Here is a 22,632-nt window from a genome sequence, read left to right on the forward strand (position 1 = left end):
ATACAGACAAAGAATCAGGGGAAAGGAGGAAACATAAAGAAAGTCATGCGTATATGTGCTTCTCTCCTCATTCATGGCTGATGATGGCTTAATGTGCCACCTTGCGCCTCCCCTCGCCGCCGCCTGTTGAATCTGGAGGCAGACCAGTGTTGTGGCTGGAGGCTCCAGGACTAAGCCCTGACCTTCAGTTTAGGCCAGCAGATTTTCTGCCTCCAGCAAAGGAACTGGTTGGTCATTTCTCCCAACTGTTTTGTTTAATAACTTACATTTTTAATTGGTTTCATGAAATAGCAGCTTATAATCTTTCCTTCTTCTCTCCTGAATTGGGTATTTGGCAGCATTCAACCACCCCAATCTCCCACTGCAGCATCTCCTCTTTGGAGCTCCTCTGGCCCTCCTGAAGCATGGCAGAATTGTCTTGCAAACACCAAGCTAAATCTAAGTGGTGTTCCCCATGGAGACAGCATTTACAAGCTCTAGAAGGTGAATTATGTCCTGCCTGTTCACAGCCAGCTGACCCTCACCCTGCAGGGCATGGGGCTCAGAGTCAGAGGAGCCACAACTCCAATGGAGACTCTGAGGAGCCAATGCAGAAAAGCCAGATAAGGAGCTTCTGAGCATTTCAGGGAAAGGAGGATGCTATATGGCTAGTTCATGGGGTGAGTCCCACACCTGATCTGAGCCGGAGCGGAGAAAACCCCTAAAAGGATCCAAAGTCCCCGCCATCATGACCAGCAGCAGTGGGGCACTCTTGAAAATGGTGTCTCCTGTTTGGCATGACCTCACAAGCACAGTGTATGCAAGGTCACACCAGCGGGGATGGGGTCATGCAAGTGGGGCAGACCCAGGCCATTCCTGGAAATGCAGAAATATCTGATTTCTGTGGACATGCGTGACCCCTTTGGTAGCGATTAATATTGTTATTGAACAATTGGGGTGAAAAACAGGCAAAATCCTTCTGCTTTGCCTTCCCAGCTCCGTTCCAATGGAGTATTTGCTGGGGCTTTTTTCCTACACACCTGCACTCATGGTGCTCTGTATCATGCTCACTGTCTCTTTTCCACCAGGCAGCATGTCCAAGCATGCAGAGAAGCCTGTCTCTCCTATGCAGCCCTGCTTTAGGCTGCAGTGTAATGGGAGTTGTGCCTGTCTGGATTTCAGCCCAAAGACCCTCTGCCAACGAAAGGGACTCAGATGTTGAAAGATGGAAAAGGGTCTTTCTGTTCACCCCTCCCCCTCTCCCCAGACTGGCTCCACACTAATGCGTAAGGAGCACTTCAGGCCATTTGTGACCTGATCAGAGTCACATGAGCATTCTACTCCCCATGGAGGTGTACCATCGTCGGATTACAGAGGAGTAAGTGAGAAATCCTTTCCCAGGTTCAAAATGATCCTGTGATACTTAGTTGCTTCTGTAGTTGGTTCTTGGGTGCTAGCCAGGCAGGCAGACTTTCAGGCTCCCGAGGACCTCTCGCAAGCTACTTCCACAGTAAAAGTATTTGTACTGGTACCTCTCCTCAGTTGAGTGGTACGCATGCCAGGAGGAATAGCATCCTACCTATCCCTGTAAACAGCATTGGTAAGAACCCTACATAAACCACCAAAAAAAACCAAAGCGTTCAAGTTGTTTCCAGGACAGGATGCCAGTGGCTTGCAAGGAACTCATTAATATTAATAAATTATCTTCTATTTCAAGCATTATTAGATACATAGTTTTCCGTAAACATCTCCTTTTGAGAATTGTTGTGGATTGACAGGTCTGGTCTGTGCCCTAGCCTTTAACTACTCTCCTGGGAGTACCTCTTTAATGTTGTTGACCCTAAGAATCCCTGCTGTTCCACAGGGGCAGGCCTGAGGCCTCCATGATTCCAAAACTTGGCCTTCAGGCTACAGCAATCTGTGTCTTTCTCAGTGGCTCCCTGCAGTGAGTCCAGCTATGCCAAACTCCTGCAAGAGACTTTTTTCACCCTTTCAGGGCACAGTGCTCTCAGTTAGTATCTCAGTATCTCAGTTTCAAAACAAAGTCGAAATGTATTTGTCACCTGGAACAGAGAATCTGGAAGTCTTTGAGTTAACACAAGAGGCAGACTTAGGATATTCTCCTCTTGATGTCTTCAAGTTGAGACTGGACGTTGTTCTGGAAGATTTGCTTTAGTCAAACACAAGTTACTTGGCTCAGTACAGAGGTAACTGGGTGAAATTATCTGGCCTGTGTTGTACAAATTGGATTAGATGATCTCATAGTCTCTTTTTACCTTAAAATCTATGAAGCCAATAATCTATGAATAAGATCAAATGAGGATGTCTGATTAAAACCAAATGTTAAGCTAAAATGTTGTGTAAGGACAAAGAAATTTCATACATTTTGTGAGCCTAAGGTTGGTGCAGCAGTGGCTTCACCAGTGAAAGACAATCACACTATCAGAAGCAGATTTTCTTCCAAATGACCCCATAGACCAAAAGAGAGATGATGATGCACTGGACAGCAATATCAAAGCTGTAGCCATTCAGATCAAAGATTTTTCACATGTTTAATAAGGAAAGCGTACATCGTGGCAAATCAATGGCTTTGTGTCTTACTTGGAATGAGACATCTCAAGTTCTGTCCTGGTCAGACACTTCATATGATTTGTGACCAAGCCATGGCTTCTAACGGGATGGCTACAAGGAACCTTTGTTACACTCATGAATAGCAATCAGTCACCCTAGACAGGTATCTTTTTGCATCTAAACTTACTGGTGAGGAGCTCTTTGGGGAAACATTAGTGAAACGAGTAGCTGAGATAGCAGAGAGGCCTCAACCCTCATTGTTAAAGTCAGCATAGCAATCCATTGCTGCCAGACACCCAGTGTATCCAAGAAGGGACTATTACCCTGGCCAAAGGAAAAACCTGGTGCAGAAGCTTCCTAAAAAACATAGATAAATTTTCCTCCAAACCAACTAAATTCTTAGCATGACAAAGACAAAAGCATATTTGTATAAGAGAGCTCATAATTCCTGTACAGCTCCTTCTGATCCATCTTCTGTTCCCAGAGTCTTAAGAAATAGCTGGGAGTCGTCACAACAAGGCACAGGTAGCAAGTTACACACATAGACAACATGCCAATCAGTGTCCTGTGCAGAGAAAAACAGACCCATTCATAGCTGGACAGCTGCTGAAAAACATTCATTCATACCCACCACTGGTTCAAAATTAAGAGTTTTTGAACCCAGTGCAGAGAATTGCTCAACCAGGAGACAAAACAGGCTTGGCTGTTTGGCCATAATTTTCTCATCGTGGTAAAGATTTTGTCACAACAGGAATGAGGGCGATCGGACCTAATGGTTGGAGCAGGAGTTAGGAGTCAGGTGGAGTCGGGTACCAGGTCAGAGTCCAAGAGAGGCCAGAGGGTGAACCAAGAGTCAGGTGCCAGGAGGCAGGCAGGATCAGGTTACCAAGAGATCGGGGTCGGGAACGATGTTACAGAGAGTAATCAAATGGTGAAGTTGAGGACAAACCAGGATCAGAAGCCGGAGGCTAGGGTCTATCACAAGCAGGGTCTGGAGCAGAGACAGTCAGAGAGTCAGTGTTGTTGCTCAGACAGCTTGCCTTCATGGCTTCCTGGTTTATATATTGATATTGGCTAATCAGGGGACTGTGAAGGACTGCCACCGTGGTCTTGCTGGGAGGTACTTCCTGCCAAGTCCAACCTCACAGGGTGCTCCCATGAGAGCCCAACCTACGCCTCCCATGGCAATGCAGAGTCATCAGTAGCCCAGAGCCCCCAGGTTCTAGCCCTGCAGGCTCTTACAATTTTCCTGGCATTGGTTATCCATTATTAATCTCCCGTGGCTAGAATTGCTGAGGTCATCTCCTGAGTGGTTTCATCCCCTGAGTAGGTTTCTCAAAATCCACCTGCAGAAATTGTTTCTGAGGTCAGGGAACCACACACTGATACAAGGTAAAATCAGGTGTCAGTTTCAGGTCATATCGGAATGTCCCTTCATGGACAGGTAAGTATAAAAACAGGCTGTGAAAGCCAACTTAATTTTTCCAATAGACCCTTGCATACTGACTGTAGATTTAAGACTCATCGGGTGGGTATCAGACCTGGAAGATAAATTTCCAGAGTCTCAGAGTACACATCCTTTTTGTTCACTTCAGCAGTGGCATGTCTGAACCAAAAAATAAACAACCATTCCTACAAACATGGCCATACAAACTTGGACTAGTAGTTTATCTAATCCAATATTCTGTCTGACAGTGAATCCGTATCACAGTATCAGCTGCTTCAGAAGAAGGTGCAAGAATCCATGTAGTGGGCAATTATGATACCCCCAGAGGAAGTCTCCTACCTCCTATTAGAGGTTGGCTTATGACTGAAGCACAAGTATTTAAATCCCTTCCAAGACTAGGGAGTGATCAGGGGTCGAAGATTCTCCATGGCAGTGGAAATAATATCCTGAATAGAGAAGAACCTGCTTCTTTTCAAGACAGTTCACGTAAAGGATACAGAAAAGAGGAAAAGGTGGCATTGAAGTCCTCCACTGGCATTTTGAAGTTCCTACGTAGCCAAGGAACTCACATTGCACCTGCAGAAAAGACTAGACATCTTGGAGCATGGGCTCCTTTGTCCCAACCAGAAACACCTACTGTGAACAGCCGTGGCACCAGAAGAGAAATGTCGTTCATGGTGGATTCTATGTTAGCCTCTGATACATTGTGGAATCCAGACAGAACTCAATCAGGAAACTTCAATTTCAGGTCATATTTTCATTTCTGATGCAGGGGGAAATAGAACTCTCTCTGCAGCAGGGACAGCCTCTTGGTTTTTACATAGTACCCAGAGCAAAGAAGCACTGGCCCCTAGATGTAATAAAAATGTAATAATCACAATATTCTGGAGATCTCAGCTACAGTAGAGTTCTTCCAGAATCATAGAAATGTAGGGCTGGAAGGGACCTCGAGAAGTCATCTAGTCCAGTCCACTATGCTGAGGAGGGACCAAGTATACCTAGACCATCCCTGATAGGTGCTGTCCAACCTGTTTTTAAAAACCTCCAATGATGGAGATTACACAATCTCCCTTGGAAGCTTATTCCAGAGTTTAATTACCCCTATAGTTAGAAAGTTTTTCCTAATATCTAACCTAAATCTCTCTTGCTGCCGATTAAGCCCATTACTGTTTCTCCTATCTTCAGTGGACATGGAGAACAATTGATCACCTTCCTCTTTATAACAGGCCATAACATATTTGAAGACTGTTATCAGGTTTGCCTTCGGTTGTCTTTTCTCAAAACTAAACATGCCTTTTTTTTTAACCTTTCCTCATAGGTGAGGTTTTCTAAATCTTTTATCATTTTTGTTGCTCTCTTCTAGACTTTCTCCAGTTTGTCTTCATCTTTTCTAAAGAATGGTGCCCAGAATTGGACATAGTACTCCAGCTGAGGTCTCACCCATGCCAAGTAGAGAGGGACAGTTACCTCCAGTGTCTGATATATGACAATCCTGTCAATGTACTTCAGAAAGATATTAGCCTTTTTCGCAACTGCATCACATTGACTCATATTCAATTTGTGATCCACTATCTCCTTCAGATCCTTTTCAGCAGTACTACCATCTAACTAGTTATTCTCCATTTTGCAGGAGTGCATTTGATTTTTCCTTCCTAAATGAAGTAGTTTGCACCTGTTTTTATTGAGTTTCATCTTGTTGAATTCAGACTACTTCTCCGATTTGTCATCGTAGTTTTGAATTCTAAACCTGTTCTCCAAAGTGCTAATAGCTCCTCCAAGCTTGGTGTCATCCACAAATTTTATAAGCATACTCTCCACTCCATTATCCAAGTGTGCCCCCCTGTATTTACACCCTACACACTATTGTAATAATGTTTGTGCATATCATAGAAAAATCTATGTAGCAAGAGTATGTGTAAAGTTATGCAGATGTTCAAAATCACAGAGCCCTGCCTAGGGAAAGGTTTTAAACTGGTCTGACTCCGGAATGTCATACCAAGTCATTTATTAAACTATTGAATAGTACTGGACCAAGGATTGGGGCCCCACTAAATATGCCCTCTCAGTTTGACGGCAAACCATTCATAACTACTCTTTAAGTACAGTCTTTCCAGCAGTTGTATATCCATTTTACAGTAATTTCTAGGACTGTCAATCGCAGTTAACTCAAGCAATTAACACAAAACAAATTATCTGGATTAAAAAATCAGTCACGATTAATCAGTTTTAATCACCCATTTAAACAAGAATAGAATACCAATTTACATTTATTATTGATATTTTTGGATGGTTTTCTACATTTTCAAATATATTGAATTACAAGTAATTGCACTATAAAAAGGTAAAAAATAGTATTTTTCAAGTCACCTCATACAAGTACTGTCATGCAATCTCTTTATGGTGAAAGAGCAACTTACAAATGTAGGTGTTTTGTTTTGTTTTTTTAAACACATAACTGCACTCAAAAACAAAACAACATAAAACTTTAGAGCCTACAAGTTCACTCAGTCCTAATTTTTGTTCAGCCAATCGCTAAGACAAATAAATGTATTTACATTTATGGCAGATAATGCTGCCTGCTTCTTATTAACAGTGTCACCTGAAAGTGAGAACAGGTGTTTCACACAGCACTGTATTAACCAGCGTTGCAAGGTATTGATGTACCAGATACACTAAATATTTTTATATACCTCCCTTCATGCTTTGACTTGTAGATTGCACTATCTTTTTAATCTTTTTTACAGTTTAAATATTGGTAATAAAAAACAATAATTATGCGTTAACTGCGATTAATTGACAGCCCCGTGATTAACTCAAAACAAATTAACGCGCTATATTTTTTAACGAGTGTTAATCGCACACCAAGGCATTGTGCTCAGGAGGGCGCCGCTGCATGTCTCCAGGACAGGGGTGCCCCTTCTCCCGCTGCCTCCCCCCTAGTAACCCCGGGCCAAGCTGCTTTGGACCAGGAGCCTGTCTTCTGCACAGAGTATAGCTGGGGTGTTAGTGTTGGGGTGTTCCCCTCCCGCTGCCTGTGTATCTGATTGCTGCTGAGCTGGGGTCTGAAAACGGGGAGCCTGTGCTCCTGAGTACTCTGCTTAAAGAGACAGTGCTCCCTGAAAACACACGCACACACTTCCCCCCAACACTAAAAATATTTAAATAAATGGTATTCTGTTATTGTTTAACTAAAAAACTGCATTTAATTGCAACTATTTTTAATCTTGACATTAATCATGATAATTAATAATTATAATTAATTTATTATAATTATAATAATTTAATTAATTATTAATTAACTTTTAATAGTTTGACAGCCGTAGTAATTTCATATAGATCACATTTCCCTAATTAGCTTATCAGACTATCATGTGGATCTGTGTCAGAAACCTTACAAACATCAAGATATATATCCTGTCTACTGCTTTTACCTTATCTGCTACGCCAGTAACCCTGTCAAAGAAGGAAATTAGGTTAGTCTGACATGATTTGTTTTTAACAAATGTATGCTGGATTTTCCTTATAACTCTTATCCTCTAGGTGCTTGCAAATTGATTGCTTAATAATTTGTTCCAGTATCTTTCCAGGAATCAAAGTTAGGCTGATTGGTCTATAGTTCCTCTTTTTAAACTATGTACTATGTTTGCCTTTCTCCAGTCCTCTGGGACCTCACCTGTCCTCCATGAGGACTCAAAGATAATTGCTAACGATTCTGAGATTGCTTAGGCTAGTTCCTTAAGTTACCAGAGGATGAATTTCATCAGGCCCTTCTTACTTGAATACATCTAACTTATCTGAATATTCTTTAACCTGTTCTTTCTTTACTGTCGTTTCCTTCCCTCTTATTATTAATATTAATTGAGTTGAGTATCTCATAGACTTTAAGGTCAGAAGGGACCAATATGATCATCTAGTCTGACCTCCTGCACAATGCTGGTAACAGAACCTCACCCACCCATTTCTGTAATAGCATCTGGTTACCATTAACTTTTTAATGAAGACTGAAGCAAAATAGGCATTAAACACCTCAGCCTTCTTGATGTCAACCGTTATTCGCTCTTCTTTCCCATTAAGTAGAGGACCTACCCTTTCTTTCATCTTTCTTTTACTCCTAATGTATTTAAAGAACCTCCTCTTATTGCCATTTATGGCCTTTGCTAGGTATAACTCATTTGTGCCTTAGCCTTTCTGATTTTGTCCATCCTGGCTTGCACTGTTCTTTTGTATTCATTCCTCCCTAACAGTTTGTCCATTTTTCCACTTTTCATGTGATTCCTTTTTTATTTTGGTTTGTCTGATTGGAGTCCTATAACCACGCACCATAGAATCATGGCTACCAGCCCTACCGGCATTCCATAGATAGACACATCACTCTCCATTTTATATCATCAGATATCAAGATTAATCAGAATGGCAGTTTAGACAAGTCTGTGGCTGGCCTTTCAAGTTGCCACTACAAAGGTTTTAGAATTAGTTCTTCTGTCTATAAAAGAGTCACACTGATTTCATGGTGAGGAAAAGCTTATTTTTACAGCTCCACCTTTCTGTTCAAGATTAACTCCTCTTGCAATTCCTGGGATATAGTTCTTCCATGTTTTTGTTGGAATCCTTGGCACTCCTTCGGAACGTTGTGGCATAAGTGGGTGCTCCTAGAGCTTTAAAGGTCTATCTCAAGCATATGCCATGTTCATCGTAGTATATAAAAATGCGAAGGCCTTAGGGCCTCAGAGTGGCTCCAGACAAGATATTAAAGTCCTGCGCCAGTTGGCATGCTGGGCATCTGGGCAGATATTCACAGAAGTCCCGAGGGTCTTTGTGGATAAAGTGTGCAAGCCTTATCTGAGGAAGATTTTCAAAGCATTCATTCCTCTGCAGAGACATCTTTTGTAGGAAGGTGCTCCTGGATTGGTTCCCACATAATGTCTTGCTTTATATGGAGGGAACTTCCATTCCTGTCTGTTATTCTACTGTAGTAATAATTTAAACTCTGCTCTCCTTTCACACATGCTTCTGTGATTCACTTTTCTCTGCTGCCCTTAGTAATGAATGAGGAGAGAAAGGTGTGAGACAGAATGAGAAATTACTTCCCTGATAATTTTCTTTCCATCACCAGCCTTTCTCCTCACTCAAACTACCTTGATAGCCTGGATTTGACCAGGATTCAAACTGGACATTTTCTCTAAAGGGAGAATTAGACATATAATTGCCTTAAAGTTAGTTAATCCATTATATCAAGTTGTTGTCCTAATGCTAATAATCATTGGCTGGAGTGTTTCTGCAAGTTTCTGGGCACTTGAGCTGAGAGGCAGAGCCTCCAGCACCCACACTGGACCATTACCAAATTCCACAGGTGGGAGGCACCATCCCATTAGTGATGAATAAGAAGTGAATCTGCTAACAGAGAAAATTATCATGTATGAAATTTCTTATTAGCATGTATGTTTCCCTGCTTCTTAACATTTTTAGAAGAATTCTAAACTCAACCTCTGTGAGTGTTGTTTTTCAATCTTCTTCCATCTTGCCTCCCATTTACTTCAGATCAGAAGTCCAACTTCTTTTATTATTTAATTTGTATGGCAGTACCTCCTAGAGGGCTCAATCATATTCGGGTCCTTTTGTGCTAGGCACTGTACAAAGCTATAATAAATGACTATCCCTGCCCCAAAGAGCTTATATTCCCTGCACCCCACAAAGCTATCTCAAATCAGCAGTTCTTCCCCACACAGACCTATCTGTGACACACAATATTATCCAAAGAAAACTTAACAAAAAGATAGATAAATCCAGAAAGGTCTTAAATGTCCAAAGGTGTGTCTCATCTTCTGCTCTTAGCACCATGCAACAGTGATTTCGCTTCCCTACTTTGTTGGGTGGGGTGGAATGGGGTGGGGGAGGAAAGGTGGATGTCTTTTAGGCCGAGAGCCAGGGCCAGAGTTCAGGTGTTTGGTGCACTTGACATCTCCAGTCCACTAGAATTTAATAAACTCACAAAGATTAGCTTTTTAAAGCATACTGTCTCTTCAGACTTTGAGGCTTCTACACTGGGAATGAAAATGCCACCTTCACTCCTGTTTACAATATTTAATCTCTTCTTAGTAAGAGTTTGTATTAATAGTTTGGGATTGGTTATGAAAAATGTATCGATGATAGAGATTATATTGAAAGGTTAAAAGACAATGTCCTGTATTTTATTCAACATTAGGAAATATAAATTTCTCCATTTTGATACTGAAAAATGATATTCAAATTTCGTATAGGTTATTGTAAAATCATTGCAACCACCTTCTTAAAGTCTAAACATGACTTTTAAAAGTCACAGTGACTTGTAGCGTTTACATTCACTGGAAAGGGAATTCTCGTTTTCCTTGACTCCCAGTTCCAATTGGCATTAATCAAATAGTCTGTTCTACTCTCATACCATTTGTTTTTTTGCCACTTCACTGAATTACGCTCATATTTTCTGTAGCATATAAAGTTTGATGTGAATAAAACTTTTCAGTAAGTTCTGTGAGTGATGGGCTATAAGGCCCCTGAATTTTGGTGAATGACTTGTCAGTTTGTTAGATTAGTTTGTGTTACACGACATTGCATATACAGTCACTATATGTCTTCCTGAATTTGATATCTATTATTTTGTCGTTATGACAGCATGTGGACCAATAAAATTTTGCTCAATAATGTAAAACTTATAATAAGGATTTGTGCAACATTACTCTGTTTTGTATAGTATGTGTTATACCAGGCACTGCTACCTGTCAGTTTTGGATACCAGGTATGGAATAAAAACACGCCCACACTGGTTAGGTACACTTATCTTTAATCACGTCTTATGCTCCAAACAGCAGAGGGAGACCCTAGGGCTCTGCAAAGCGGCTGCAGGGGAATGCCAGTTACTCCCGGTGAGTTCATGGCGGAGTCTCTGGCATTGCACGCATTTCAAGCTCTTATACAGCATAACATATTTACTCTAGGGCATAGCGGGGATTGGCTTATTTACAGCAGGTGGCTTGGCTAACGCTTTCACTTTCCTTGGCACAGAACACAATTAGATAACGGGAGGAAAAACAAGTTATATAATTGTACTCTGCTCAACCGGTCCTGACCAGACCCGCCGCGTCACTATCTCAAACGCGTCACAACATCTTCCTCCTCAGCCTGCACTACAGTATCTTTGCATTTTGTCTATAACAATGTCCATTCAACCTCTGAGTAAGAGTGACTTTCATAGTGTGAGGAAATGAAATTATATTGTTTGCATTTCATTATTTATTACTGATTGCGTATTTAAAAAAAAAAAACGTAGATTAGGGTTCTCAAGCTTTTTTTTAATATATATAATGTTGCACATAATTTAAAATAGAGAGACCCTCCCATTCAAAATTGTGAGGACCACCTTTCTTTTTCTTTTCCTCATCACATTTTGCTATTTCTCTGGTAACTACAGCAACTGTTTACATGCAAAAGTAATAGGAAAGTAATATATTTTAACTGTCTTTTGGTTAAATTTAGTAGCTGGAAACTAAGAGCCAGTATCATGTGACCAGCCAGCTCTTTGTGAAAATTGTTCACAGTTTGGAAACCTCTGCTATAGATATTTTTAATTTCTGTTTTTCTGACCGAGATTTGCTTATATGTTAAAGGAGACATTTATTTGAATAAGACAAGAAGACTGAATGTTTTCAGACGCTAGTGCACATATATTAATGTACGTTTGATATAATGTTCACAAGCTATTTTGTGTGCTACTCTGCTGAGAGTTATTTACTTGTGTGACAAATGCTGATATCTTGGGTCAGCCACATTCATGTGAATATTTGACAGCAATAGCAAGCGATATATTCCTTCTCACCTTTTGATTGCAAGTCTTATTTGACTAGTTTTGTAATGGAGAATGTGGCTGATACGGTTAAGAGGAAAGTTTTGCAAGAACTGTCTTATACTTAGATTTGTAAGCTCCTCAGGTCAGAGACAATCCTTTTATTCTGTGTTTGTGCAGTGCCTAACACAATAGAGTTCTGGTCTATGTTTGGGATGCTTGGATACTACAGTAATACAAATAATTATAATAAAAATACATTAATGTAGTAACATATGATTGTTCTGTACACAAGAAAATTTTACTGTCAAAAGGCTTGGAAGGAAGGAGTACCAGCGATTATAGAATCATAGAAATGTAGGATTGGAAGGTACCTCAAGAAGTCAAGTCCAGCCTCCTGCACTGTGGCAGGACCAGGTAAACCCAGATCAGGGTTTCCCAATCTGTGGGGTCAGGACCCAAAATTGCATTGTCAGAATGTTTCAAAGAGTCGTGTGGCAGCTCCAGTGGCTCCTGTCCCATGGGGGCTGGCTGGGCTCGCCTCCCTGCTCCAGGCACTGCGACCTCTGGGGTCCCAGTGCCACTCAGGTTTGACCCAGCTGTCATGATGACAGGAATCTGGGTAAGTCAAATTTGAGTAAGTGGCACTGCAATCCCATGAGCAGGTCACAACTTCCACTCACACAAATTTGTTCCAGTTAGGGGCGGGGCCAAACCTGAGCAGTGCTGCAACCCTGGAGGTTGCAACATCCGGATCGGAGAGCCAAGCCCAGCCAGCCCCACAGCACAGGAACTACAGGAGTTTCCACTGTGGAGTGAGTGCTGGGCAGCACTCAGTCCCTCCTGGGCCTCCACCTCATGGCCTCCACCCCTAGACTATTTACTGGGTTGCGACAGGCCATAAACATTTACAAATGGGTCCTAAGCCCTAAAAGATTGAGAACCACTGACCTAGACCATCCCTGACAGGTATTTCTCCAACCCTTTTTTTTTTAAATCTCCAGTGATGGGAATTTGACGACCTCCCTTGGAAACCTATCCCAAAACTTAGTTACCTTATGGTTAGAAAGGATTTTCTAATATCTAACCTAAATCTCTCTTGCTGCAGATTAAGCCCATTACTATTTCTTCTAACTTCAATGGACACAGAAGACAATTGACTACTTGCTGTTTATGGCAGCCCCCTAACATATTTGAAGACTATTATCAGATTCACCCTCGATCATCTTTTCTCAAGACTATACATGTTCAGTTTTTTTAACTTTTCCTCATAGATCAGATTTTCTAAATCTTTTATCATTTTTGTTGCTCTCCTCTAGACTTTCTCCAGTTTGTCCCCATCTTTTCGAAAGTGTGGTGCCCAATATTGGATGCAGTACTCCAGCTGAGGCCTGCCCTGTGCCAAGTGGAGCGGGTCAATTACCTCCAATGTATGACAATCCGGTCAATGTGCTTCAGAAAGATATTAGCCTTTTTCGCAACTGCATCACATATTTGACTCATATTCAATTTGTGATCCACTATATCCTTCAGATCCTTTTCAGTAGTACTACCATCTAACTAGTTATTCTCCATTTTGCAGTAGTGCATTTGATTTTTCCTTCCTAAATTAAGTAGTTAGCACTTGTTTTATTGAGTTTCATCTTGTTGAATTCAAACCAATTTGCCAAGGTAGTTTTGAGTTCTAAACCTGTCCTCTAAAGTGCTGGCAACCCCTACCACCTCAATATCATCCACAGATTTTATAAGCATACTCTCCACTTCATTAGCCAAGTCATTAATCATATAATCTATGTGATTAATTTTTTCATAAGTCACTTAGCAGCTGCCACATATAAATAGGAAATTTCTCATATATTTCATTCCTCGTCAACTGAGGCAAAATATTTTTTCAGATTGTTTAGAAGTTTGTTTCAGAGTGACCTCAAATAATGAAAATCTGAAAAGTATAGTTAATATATTGACTCTAGTTTGCCAGAAGGTAACAAATATCAATCTGAAGAGGCATGCTGAGGGATTATTTCATGTATAGAAACCAATAGCACTGGCATTTGATGAACTTTGCTACTGCAAAACAGCGAGAGTCCTGTGGCACCTTAAAAGCTAACAAATTTATTTGGGCATGAGCTTTCGTGGGCAGAAACCCACTTTTGTCAGATGCTACTGCAATTGATTTCATGTGGAAGGTGCTCAGATTAAAAGCCACATTGGAAATGATACGGGTTCAAAATTGGGGGCTGGTTCACATTGACCGCGCAATTCGGAGGCAGTCGATGGGAGTTACACGAACTACGCAGAGTAGTTTGAGTAACTGACGTCAACTGCTCAGCTTCCCTTCTGCGCGCTGTTCACACTGCGCTGAGCTGACAGGAACAGCGTTCCCGTTGACTCAGCACTACGCTACATAAGGGGGTGGACTTACTCAGTTGACTTCCTGATCGATTGAGCAGGTCTCACTGACTGCTCAATCGATCCTGAAAGATCGATCTGGCGGCGGCGATTTTGCTGCCGTCGGTGTAAACGTAGCCTGGGTTTTCCCCTTGAGCAATTTAATTCTGAAACCCCCTCAGTGAATAATAACAATAGGACTTCATGGTAATTGACTTGTGCCTTTTGTTAATAGATTGATGATAATTATGCTTAAATGTTACAATCTGAAATTAATATTGATGTGTTAATAACACGATAATTGGGAGCATTATATAGAACAAAGTTTTCACAAACTTTAATTTATTGAAACAATTATTTATTGAAACAGTCTTTGGATACATTTTAATTGGTATTGTATTTGTTTTGCTTGCAATTTTAAATTAAAATTTCTATTCCTGGCTCTCAGTGTCAGGGCACATAGATGCCATTCAGTCAGGTGGGTGGGAACCTTGATTGCTTGCCTGTAGATGACATTCAGCGAATACAATTATAGTTCTTTAAAAGTTAGTTTTAACAAAAAGTCACACATGAGATAATAAGCCTAGGAAATAAAATTTACTCTTTGGTATTGATTTATGCTTCAATTGCTTATCTCCTCTTTAAAGCATAAGTCCTAACGTTTCTGCACTTACAGAATTACATAGGGGCCATATTTCCATTCGCAGAGACACATCTGAAATTGCCCAGGTCTTGATTTCTGAACTATGTATATTTTTTTATTGTTGTTTGTAATACCAAAAATAAATGCATAATTTAAGTAGGGCTGAGTGCAAAACTAAAAATCTGTTTTTGAGAACATGTTCCTTTGCTTCTTTTGTAGACCACAGCAATGGGTCATTTAACTTGAAAGCCCTTTCAGGAGGCTCTGGCTACAAGTTTGGAGTCCTTGCTAAGATAGTGAATTATATGAAGGTATAGTGATTTTATTTCAAGTATGTTTTTTCTGAAATGTTTATACTTATTTATCCATTTGTCATCTCAGAAACATTTATATAAGCTGACCTTTCATTGTAGCAGTAATATTAAGAACTTTTATTAGACACACAGAACTACTTGTTAAATGCCAAAAACTTCATTAATACAAAAATTGTCATTGTAAGATTCCACGTTTGTGTTCCAGTGACTCTAGCTCAAGTTTGCTCAGTTTAAAAGTAAGAAGATGGTTGAGAGTCTGCTGACCTTAAATCAGAGATGAGAACTGTTCTATGACTCAGGAGCCATTTTTCAAAATCTCTTTCAGAGTTATTTTCTTCCATATGTTTAAGAATGTTAACTATCCTTAAATTTATAATTTGACTTATTTCCTGTCATCAACTTTCATTTTAAATGCTATCTTTCATCATCGCAGAGATTATAGATTCATTTTCTTCATATGTTTCCAGAGCAGAGTTTTGAAGATTCCAGTCCTTGAATTGATATTTATTAAAATACTGTGTACCATGACTTTTTTCTTTTAAACTAAAACAGATAATCGGGTGGGGAAGAGGAAGGAGAGTTGCCATAACACATTAAGTCTTAATAAATTGCTGTTGAGTTCATACTTTCCCTAAGTACCTGCAGAGCTCTAAGAGATAATATTTATTTTATCAGACACGGCACCAGCGTGGTGATACCCATCCTTTAACTCTAGAAGAAATTTTGGATGAAACGCAACACTTAGATATTGGACTCAGGCAGAAACAATGGTTAATGAGTGAGGTAAAGAAAACAAATTTTCAGAATCTATCTAAAAACCAGTGAATAATAATAATAGTTTGTCATACACATTTGCTTAATGATAAACTCTGTAATGTATCTGTTCTGCTAAAAATGGTGTGTCCTCTTGTATTACTTTTCAAAAATAACCCAGTGCTGTAGTGATACTAGCTCTGAAATTGAAACTATCCTAAAATTGTGAAAGATTGTATAAAAGTATTATGTGAAGAGCATTTACTAATCTTGGTATAAAGTTAAATAATTCATTACTAATGCAATACAACCAGCCAATACTTGCCAAGGAATCTTAATGTATATGTGGTAAATGCAAAACTACTTCAGCATTTGAAGATCTTAAATTAACCAAAGCAAGTAATATCTAGAGATTCACAGTTATTTACTGGTCAAGAGCTTTAGAATTTTAATTATATTTTAGTGAGCTAGGGGATGGAGTGGTAGCAGTGGTTGGGGATTTTTTTTTTTTTTTTTTTTGGCGGTGTGGTAGAGGTGTTAGGAGTTCACTGTTTTGTATATGCATTTCCCTTTTATAGAAATAGAGTATTTAACCAAGTTGCCCCCCCATCCTCCTTCTAGTAATACTGTTTTTACCTGATGAGAAAGAATGTCTTTATGGTATTTCAATATGCTTTCGCAAAGTAAAATTCCATAAAATGCAATGGTTGGAGTCTGTTTGGTGTCTTTAAATTTAACCCGCAAAATATACTGCTTTTCTTCTTCTGCTTCATTTATGAGTGAAACATTGCTTACATTTTTATTTAATATAAACTATTGTAGACGTATAGCAAGAAAACAAACAGTATATGTAGTACTTGCGTTAAAAAGACAAACTATAGTAAAAGTAGTAGGGCTGTAACAAAAATATCTTGCAACATTCCACTGGCACTAATGCTCCAGCTAAATCCCAGAGATGTGCAAGTAAACCTGTAGGGTAAAATCCTGGTCCCAATTAAGTCAAGAGGAGTTTTGGTGAGGATTTCCCCCATTAAAGCATTATCGTATAGAGGCTAAGCTGAGAAGAAAATAGTTAAAGTTAAATTATTATTACATTTATAAGTAATAATAAAGTGTGAACAAAGGTACAACAGCATGGTAGTCTAGTAGGCTATTAACAGGCAAATTATGGCAGTTCACCTTAAAACTTTGGTGGTTTACATAGTCTCTTGAGAATTTGGTAGGCTACCAAAGTTAGTTAACTTTTTTATTATGACTGTGTTCTCCCTCCTTTCTTCTTTCTGTGTCCCTTCTCTTTCTCCTTTCAGGGTCAGGCTGGCAGCTGCAGAAGAAACTAAGTAGGGTTGCTCTCTCTTGCAGAAGAACTTTCATTGTGGTACTTGGCTGCAAACAGGAACATATCTTTAATCATTTTAATTGTCCATGAAATCCTGTTCAGTTTCACTGTGAAGCTGGCATCATGGGTAAAGTTCTTCTGTGCAGGAGGTCTGCTCTTCTCAATTTCTTCTACATCTGCTGGTGCCGGTTGACACCAGTTGGGGAAGACTGACTACAGATTTGTTCATCTCAGGGTAATGTCTTTCACATTTGTAACATCAATATGAGATCAATTTGATACGTTGGGTAAATAGCTTGTTTGCATTTTATGTACAGAAGAATTGATATTTTTGTATCCCCTGGTTTTTTTATTCCTCTAATCTCCTTCCAAAAAGGGAGTCTGTGCAGCTTTTTCTAACACAGCTGCCATGAATGTCTTTATGGATCGCCCAGCCTTAGGGGCATTGTATAAATAGTGCTTCACCTTCTCTGTAAAGTAAAAAGTACCATCATGATGAACTTTGCCAATACTGGATCAGAGATCCTGAATCCCAAGTCCACTTACAAAATCAAGCCTGTTAATTGTCAGCTACAATATGTTGCTGGTGTACCATCATTGCCAGATGACAAATTTGTTTAGTCAAGTATACATATACATGCCTGTTTTTTTCCCTTACATTTAAAACTTATGTCCCTGTTACAGGCTCTAGTCAGTAATCCCAAAATAGAAGTTATAGATGGGAAATACGCTTTCAAACCTAAGTACAATTTGAAAGATAAAAAGGCTCTGCTCAGGCTCTTGGACAAGCATGACCAGAGAGGACTGGGAGGAATCCTTCTGGAAGATATTGAGGAAGGACTGCCAAATGCACAGAAAGCCATAAAGGTAAGTAGTACTTGTGACTCACAGTTCAATCTGCTATCAAAGAGTAGGCTAGTGGGTGACTTGATCACAGTGTATAAGTACTTACATGGGGAACAGAAATTTGACAATAGAGGCCTCTTCAGTCTAGCAGCCAAGGATGTATACCAAGATCTAATGGCTGGAAGTTGAATCTAGACACATTTAGACTAAAAATAAGGGGCAAATGTTTAACAGCATGAGTAATTAACCATTGGAACAATTTACAAAAGTTTGTTATGGATTCTCTATCACTGGAAATTTTAAAATCAAGTCAGAATTTTTTCTAAAAGATCTGATCTAGGTCATACAGGAATTAATTCAGGGAAGCCTTGTGGCCTTCCCTGAATTAATTCCTGAACGGAGAGCAAATTCTTCCAAAGCTGGTGGCTAACACTGAAGTTAGAGTCACTAACCAGTCATAAACAGTGCGCCTGATTCCCCACACTGGTTATCAAGAAGCTAAAACAAGAAGTTATACAGCCCCTTTATTGCATTTCAATCTCTGGCTCCCAATCAGCAACTAGGTCCAATAAAGATATAAGTTATTTAAAACTCTATTCCCTTTACTAAAATGTTCTCCTGATCCCCAAAGGGTCAGCCGCATTACCAGATCAATATTTGTTCGGATCTTACCCAAAATATCATGCTGCCAGCTAATCCTTTAGTATCTAAAATTAAAGGTTTGTTATAAAAGGAAAGAAACAAACAAGATGAGAGATGTTAAATCAGCAATCAGATATACACAAATGACTTCAAAGTTCATATATATCAGATTCTTAGCAGTATTGGAGTTTGCAGGTTTGTACAGTTCCTCTGGTGTACATCCAGTATCTGGATGGGTCTGTCACTCCTTTGTTTCAAAGCTTCAATTGTAGAGATATTGATCCAGAGGTAAGGAGCAGGAATTAAGACAAAATGAAGATGGTGAAGCTGCATTTTATAGTCTCTGTAATGTGGCTTGTAAATCCTGTTTCAAACATAAGCTCATAGCACATGGGCAGGGAAAAGTTTTTAGAGTTCCTGTCCGCAAACATGTCCCAATTCCCTACATGTCCTGATGACTCAGAGGTGTAGCGCTGGTTTCTCTCAGTGGGCTCATTGTATAGCTAATGGCCCTCAATGAGTCATCAGTGCTGACACTAATCTGCCTCGGTGATGTAACCTAGTAGCACAACACAAGTTTTTGGATACAGATATATCACACATATCCATAACTTACAATACAAAGATAATATATATACATAAACAATATTATCATACTTAGCAAATTATAATATTTCCAATGGTACCTGACATGGCATAGCTTGTAAGAATCATTGTAATTTTGAATTGGTATCAATAATATTGTAAATGGTCACCCCTAATCCGTACAGCATCACACTCATCACAGCTGGTTATCTGGGGTTTTCTTTTCTTTTCCTATCAAATTTCACACTGAAATGTGCAATGAAGTATATAGGATATACTTCCACTCTTAGTCACCAGCCCTTAGCCCTTTGATTGGAGAGGTTTTGAGTAACCACAGAAGCTAACGATTCAGATGACAGGTTGAAGAGCAATGAGGATATGGGAAAACATTGTTGAGCTTCCCTGTTTAAACTAAAAGGTGCAAAGTATCTTTCATTATTAAAGAAATCTTGGACCCATCCTGGAAAATACTCTCAAAATTCCATTCTTCTCATGGCTATAATTAAATGGAACCACTTGATTCAATCAGATAACTTTTTTAGTGTCAGAAAAGGAATTTGGAATTGTATCAAGTGAAACACACTTACTAAAGCAATGAAAATAATCAGTACTTTGTGGTCACTTAGTATAATCCACAGAGTCATTTATTGTTATCTTGGGCATAAGCCATTTTTGTCTAGCAGAGACTAGATCAGCAAATATATTTGTATTAGCATTTGAAATGCATTAGGATGGAAGTTTGCAAGTTCTTCCAAGGGGCAACAGTCTTTGGAGCAGAGGGCAAGGATGTAATTTATGTACTCTAGCTGAGAGAGATACAGTGTGGTATTCAACACTATGGAAGAGGAGTGGGTTTCTTTGTTAAGCTTTGCTCTACCTGTCCTGCCGCCTTGCTGCTAGCCAGGCCCTTTTCCAAAGTGATGCACTAATCCAAAACTGTCTCACTTTGGGATTAATTTGGAGAAGGTCACTCTATTGAGGTGGGAAATGGTTTGAAGGTTACCCTCCCTTGCAGAACTGTAGATGAAAAGCTGCAACATTCTTTCCTTCTCAGGACTGAATCTTTTAAAAGTTCCTACGTTTGTTTTTAATGTCTGAGAATCAGGTATTAGCACATTATTATATTATAATACAGCTTCTTAGTACTTTATCTGCTGTATTATTTTTATTAGACTAGAAACCCATGTAAGCACACCAACCTTGTACTCGCTTCTACTCTATAATTGAGTTCTGTTAGAGTTTTAATACCAGCCATAAGAACTGAGTCTGTCATTTGCCTAATTATAAGCTCTAGATCTTATAGTGACAATATAAAATAATTTTGGTAACTCAGTCTTCTTTTTCTGCCAAGCACCCATGATACTCTTGATTTCTCCTGAGGAATATATTTATCATTCAATATCCAGGCACATTTTGAAAGAGTGATACAGAGACATATTTTGTGGCCAATCTAATGCCTCTAAAACTGATATTTCACTGCAAAGTGAGAGTTTGTCTTAAAAGGCATAATATTAAAGGTGGCATTCCCTCTCTGGGTTGTCCTTTTGGGTTCTGAGGTCTTGAAGAAGAAATCACGCTGGGTTTTCCCTGCTCCCTAGCTAGTTGACACAGCAGAAAATTGGAGTATGTTCGTTTTATAAATGGAAATACCAGAAATACACACTAGTAGTTTGACTTCTTTTTTTCTATTTGAATTTGAGGCTTTAGGGGATCAAATCATCTTTGTTACTCGTCCTGATAAGAAGAAAATTCTTTTCTACAATGACAAGAGCTGTCAGTTTACAGTAGATGAAGGTAGGTGTTTTCTTTACAACTTTTTCACTTGTAATTTGTCTGCATGTGTATTGCATTTGTTTTTTTAAGCACCTGTACATAAGTAATGTTTAAGTATTATGGTCTCTTAAAACACCTCAATTAATCAAAATGCTACATAAATGCCAGTTTATCTCAAATTGCACCTTTTGTTAAATCATCATGAACTAATAGATTAACGAGTGGGTTCACAGCCTGGGGTACCAACTCTCAGGTTTCAGAGGTGTCACATCCACCCTCCACCCCCATTTCCTTTATAGCTAGATGGGAGGATGGTCCCAAAGCTTTTCTTGGAAACATAGCCCCAGAAAAAATCTTGTGGATGGCTTCTGCTCCTATTTCACCACCTGACAGGCACAAAGGGAACAAAATAGGGCAGAGTATGAGCCCCAAAATACTGGTCGTGACTCCTTGTTAGGAGAATGGAGTGGGGAACCATGGGCTGGGGACATGGATATGAGCAGAGGAAGGGGGAGGAACAGGCAGTAGCAGTCAGAATTAGGAGTTGTGTGGTGTAGGGATAGTATCTGGGCATGAAGAGCTGAAGGGAATAGGGACAGACTGGGGGACTCAGGAGTCAGAAGGGACTATAACCATTAGAGCACACACTTCTCCAGAACATGGAACTGAACTTAGGATTCCCGAGGCTCAGGATTCCTTTGCTGTCTGGCAAACGGCTGTGAGACCCAGTGGCAATGTATGTCTGCATCTTGTGCATTGAATGAGGCCGGGTCCTGTGGGAGAAGTAGTGTGTGATCTTGTAATTAGGGACTGTATCTTAATGCATACACACAAGGGGGCTAAACTAATTTTCAGATGATGAAATTGCCATAATGAAGGAGAGCTCTGTGTAAGTTCAAAAGCTTGTCTCTCTCACCAACAGAAGTTGGTCCAATAAAAGATGTTACCTCATCCACGTTGTTGATGTAATATCCTGGGACCAAGACAGCTATAACAATACTGCCTACAGTAATGGCCCTAATACCACTTGTTCCACCCTTGGCAACTTCAGGTGTCTTCTGGTATAGCAGGGAGAAAGATTACATGCCAGATTTGGACCAGATGATGAAGATTAATTAAATGATGTTGAAAGTTTATCTTCAGAGGTGCTATCCCTATAATACAGTAGTGCCTAAGATGGCATCTTATGGTAGAAGAAATGAAAGTCATTTTAAATGGAAATTTGAATTGAATCTATTCACAGGACAATTAAAACAATAAATAAAAATTAAATATGTTGAGCAAATATATAATGGCCATTCATTGATCTTTTAAGAAAATGCAGCAGCTGAAAATGCTTATAAAATGTTTTTATTTATATAAAATATAGATTGATTCCTTGCAGGATACATGTAAACTTTCAGTAATAGCTTCCTTCTTGCAATAGATATTAGAAGTTGCATCACCTAGGACATTAGAAAATTGTAGAAGCTCTCTCCAAATTTTGATGAATGAGTCTGTCACTTAAGTCCCATATTTTCCTTTTTTCTTTTTATATTT

General features: G+C 39.5%; 1 protein-coding gene across 1 annotated transcript in view; it reads left to right on the forward strand.

Moving 5' to 3' along the window:
* GTF2E2 (general transcription factor IIE subunit 2) overlaps nt 1-22,632 on the forward strand; it is a 77,169-nt gene that overhangs the window by 27,226 nt on the left and 27,311 nt on the right. Inside the window, exons 3-6 of the mRNA XM_067556967.1 lie at nt 15,064-15,155; nt 15,834-15,941; nt 17,932-18,114; nt 21,021-21,114. Coding sequence (XP_067413068.1) covers nt 15,064-15,155; nt 15,834-15,941; nt 17,932-18,114; nt 21,021-21,114 — 477 coding nt within the window. The remainder of the gene's footprint in view (nt 1-15,063; nt 15,156-15,833; nt 15,942-17,931; nt 18,115-21,020; nt 21,115-22,632) is intronic.

This window comes from Emydura macquarii, unplaced genomic scaffold (genome assembly GCF_026122565.2).
Source record: "Emydura macquarii macquarii isolate MOO-44397 ecotype Brisbane River unplaced genomic scaffold, CSIRO-AGI_Emac_v2 contig_1790, whole genome shotgun sequence".
Taxonomy (NCBI): domain Eukaryota; kingdom Metazoa; phylum Chordata; order Testudines; family Chelidae; genus Emydura; species Emydura macquarii.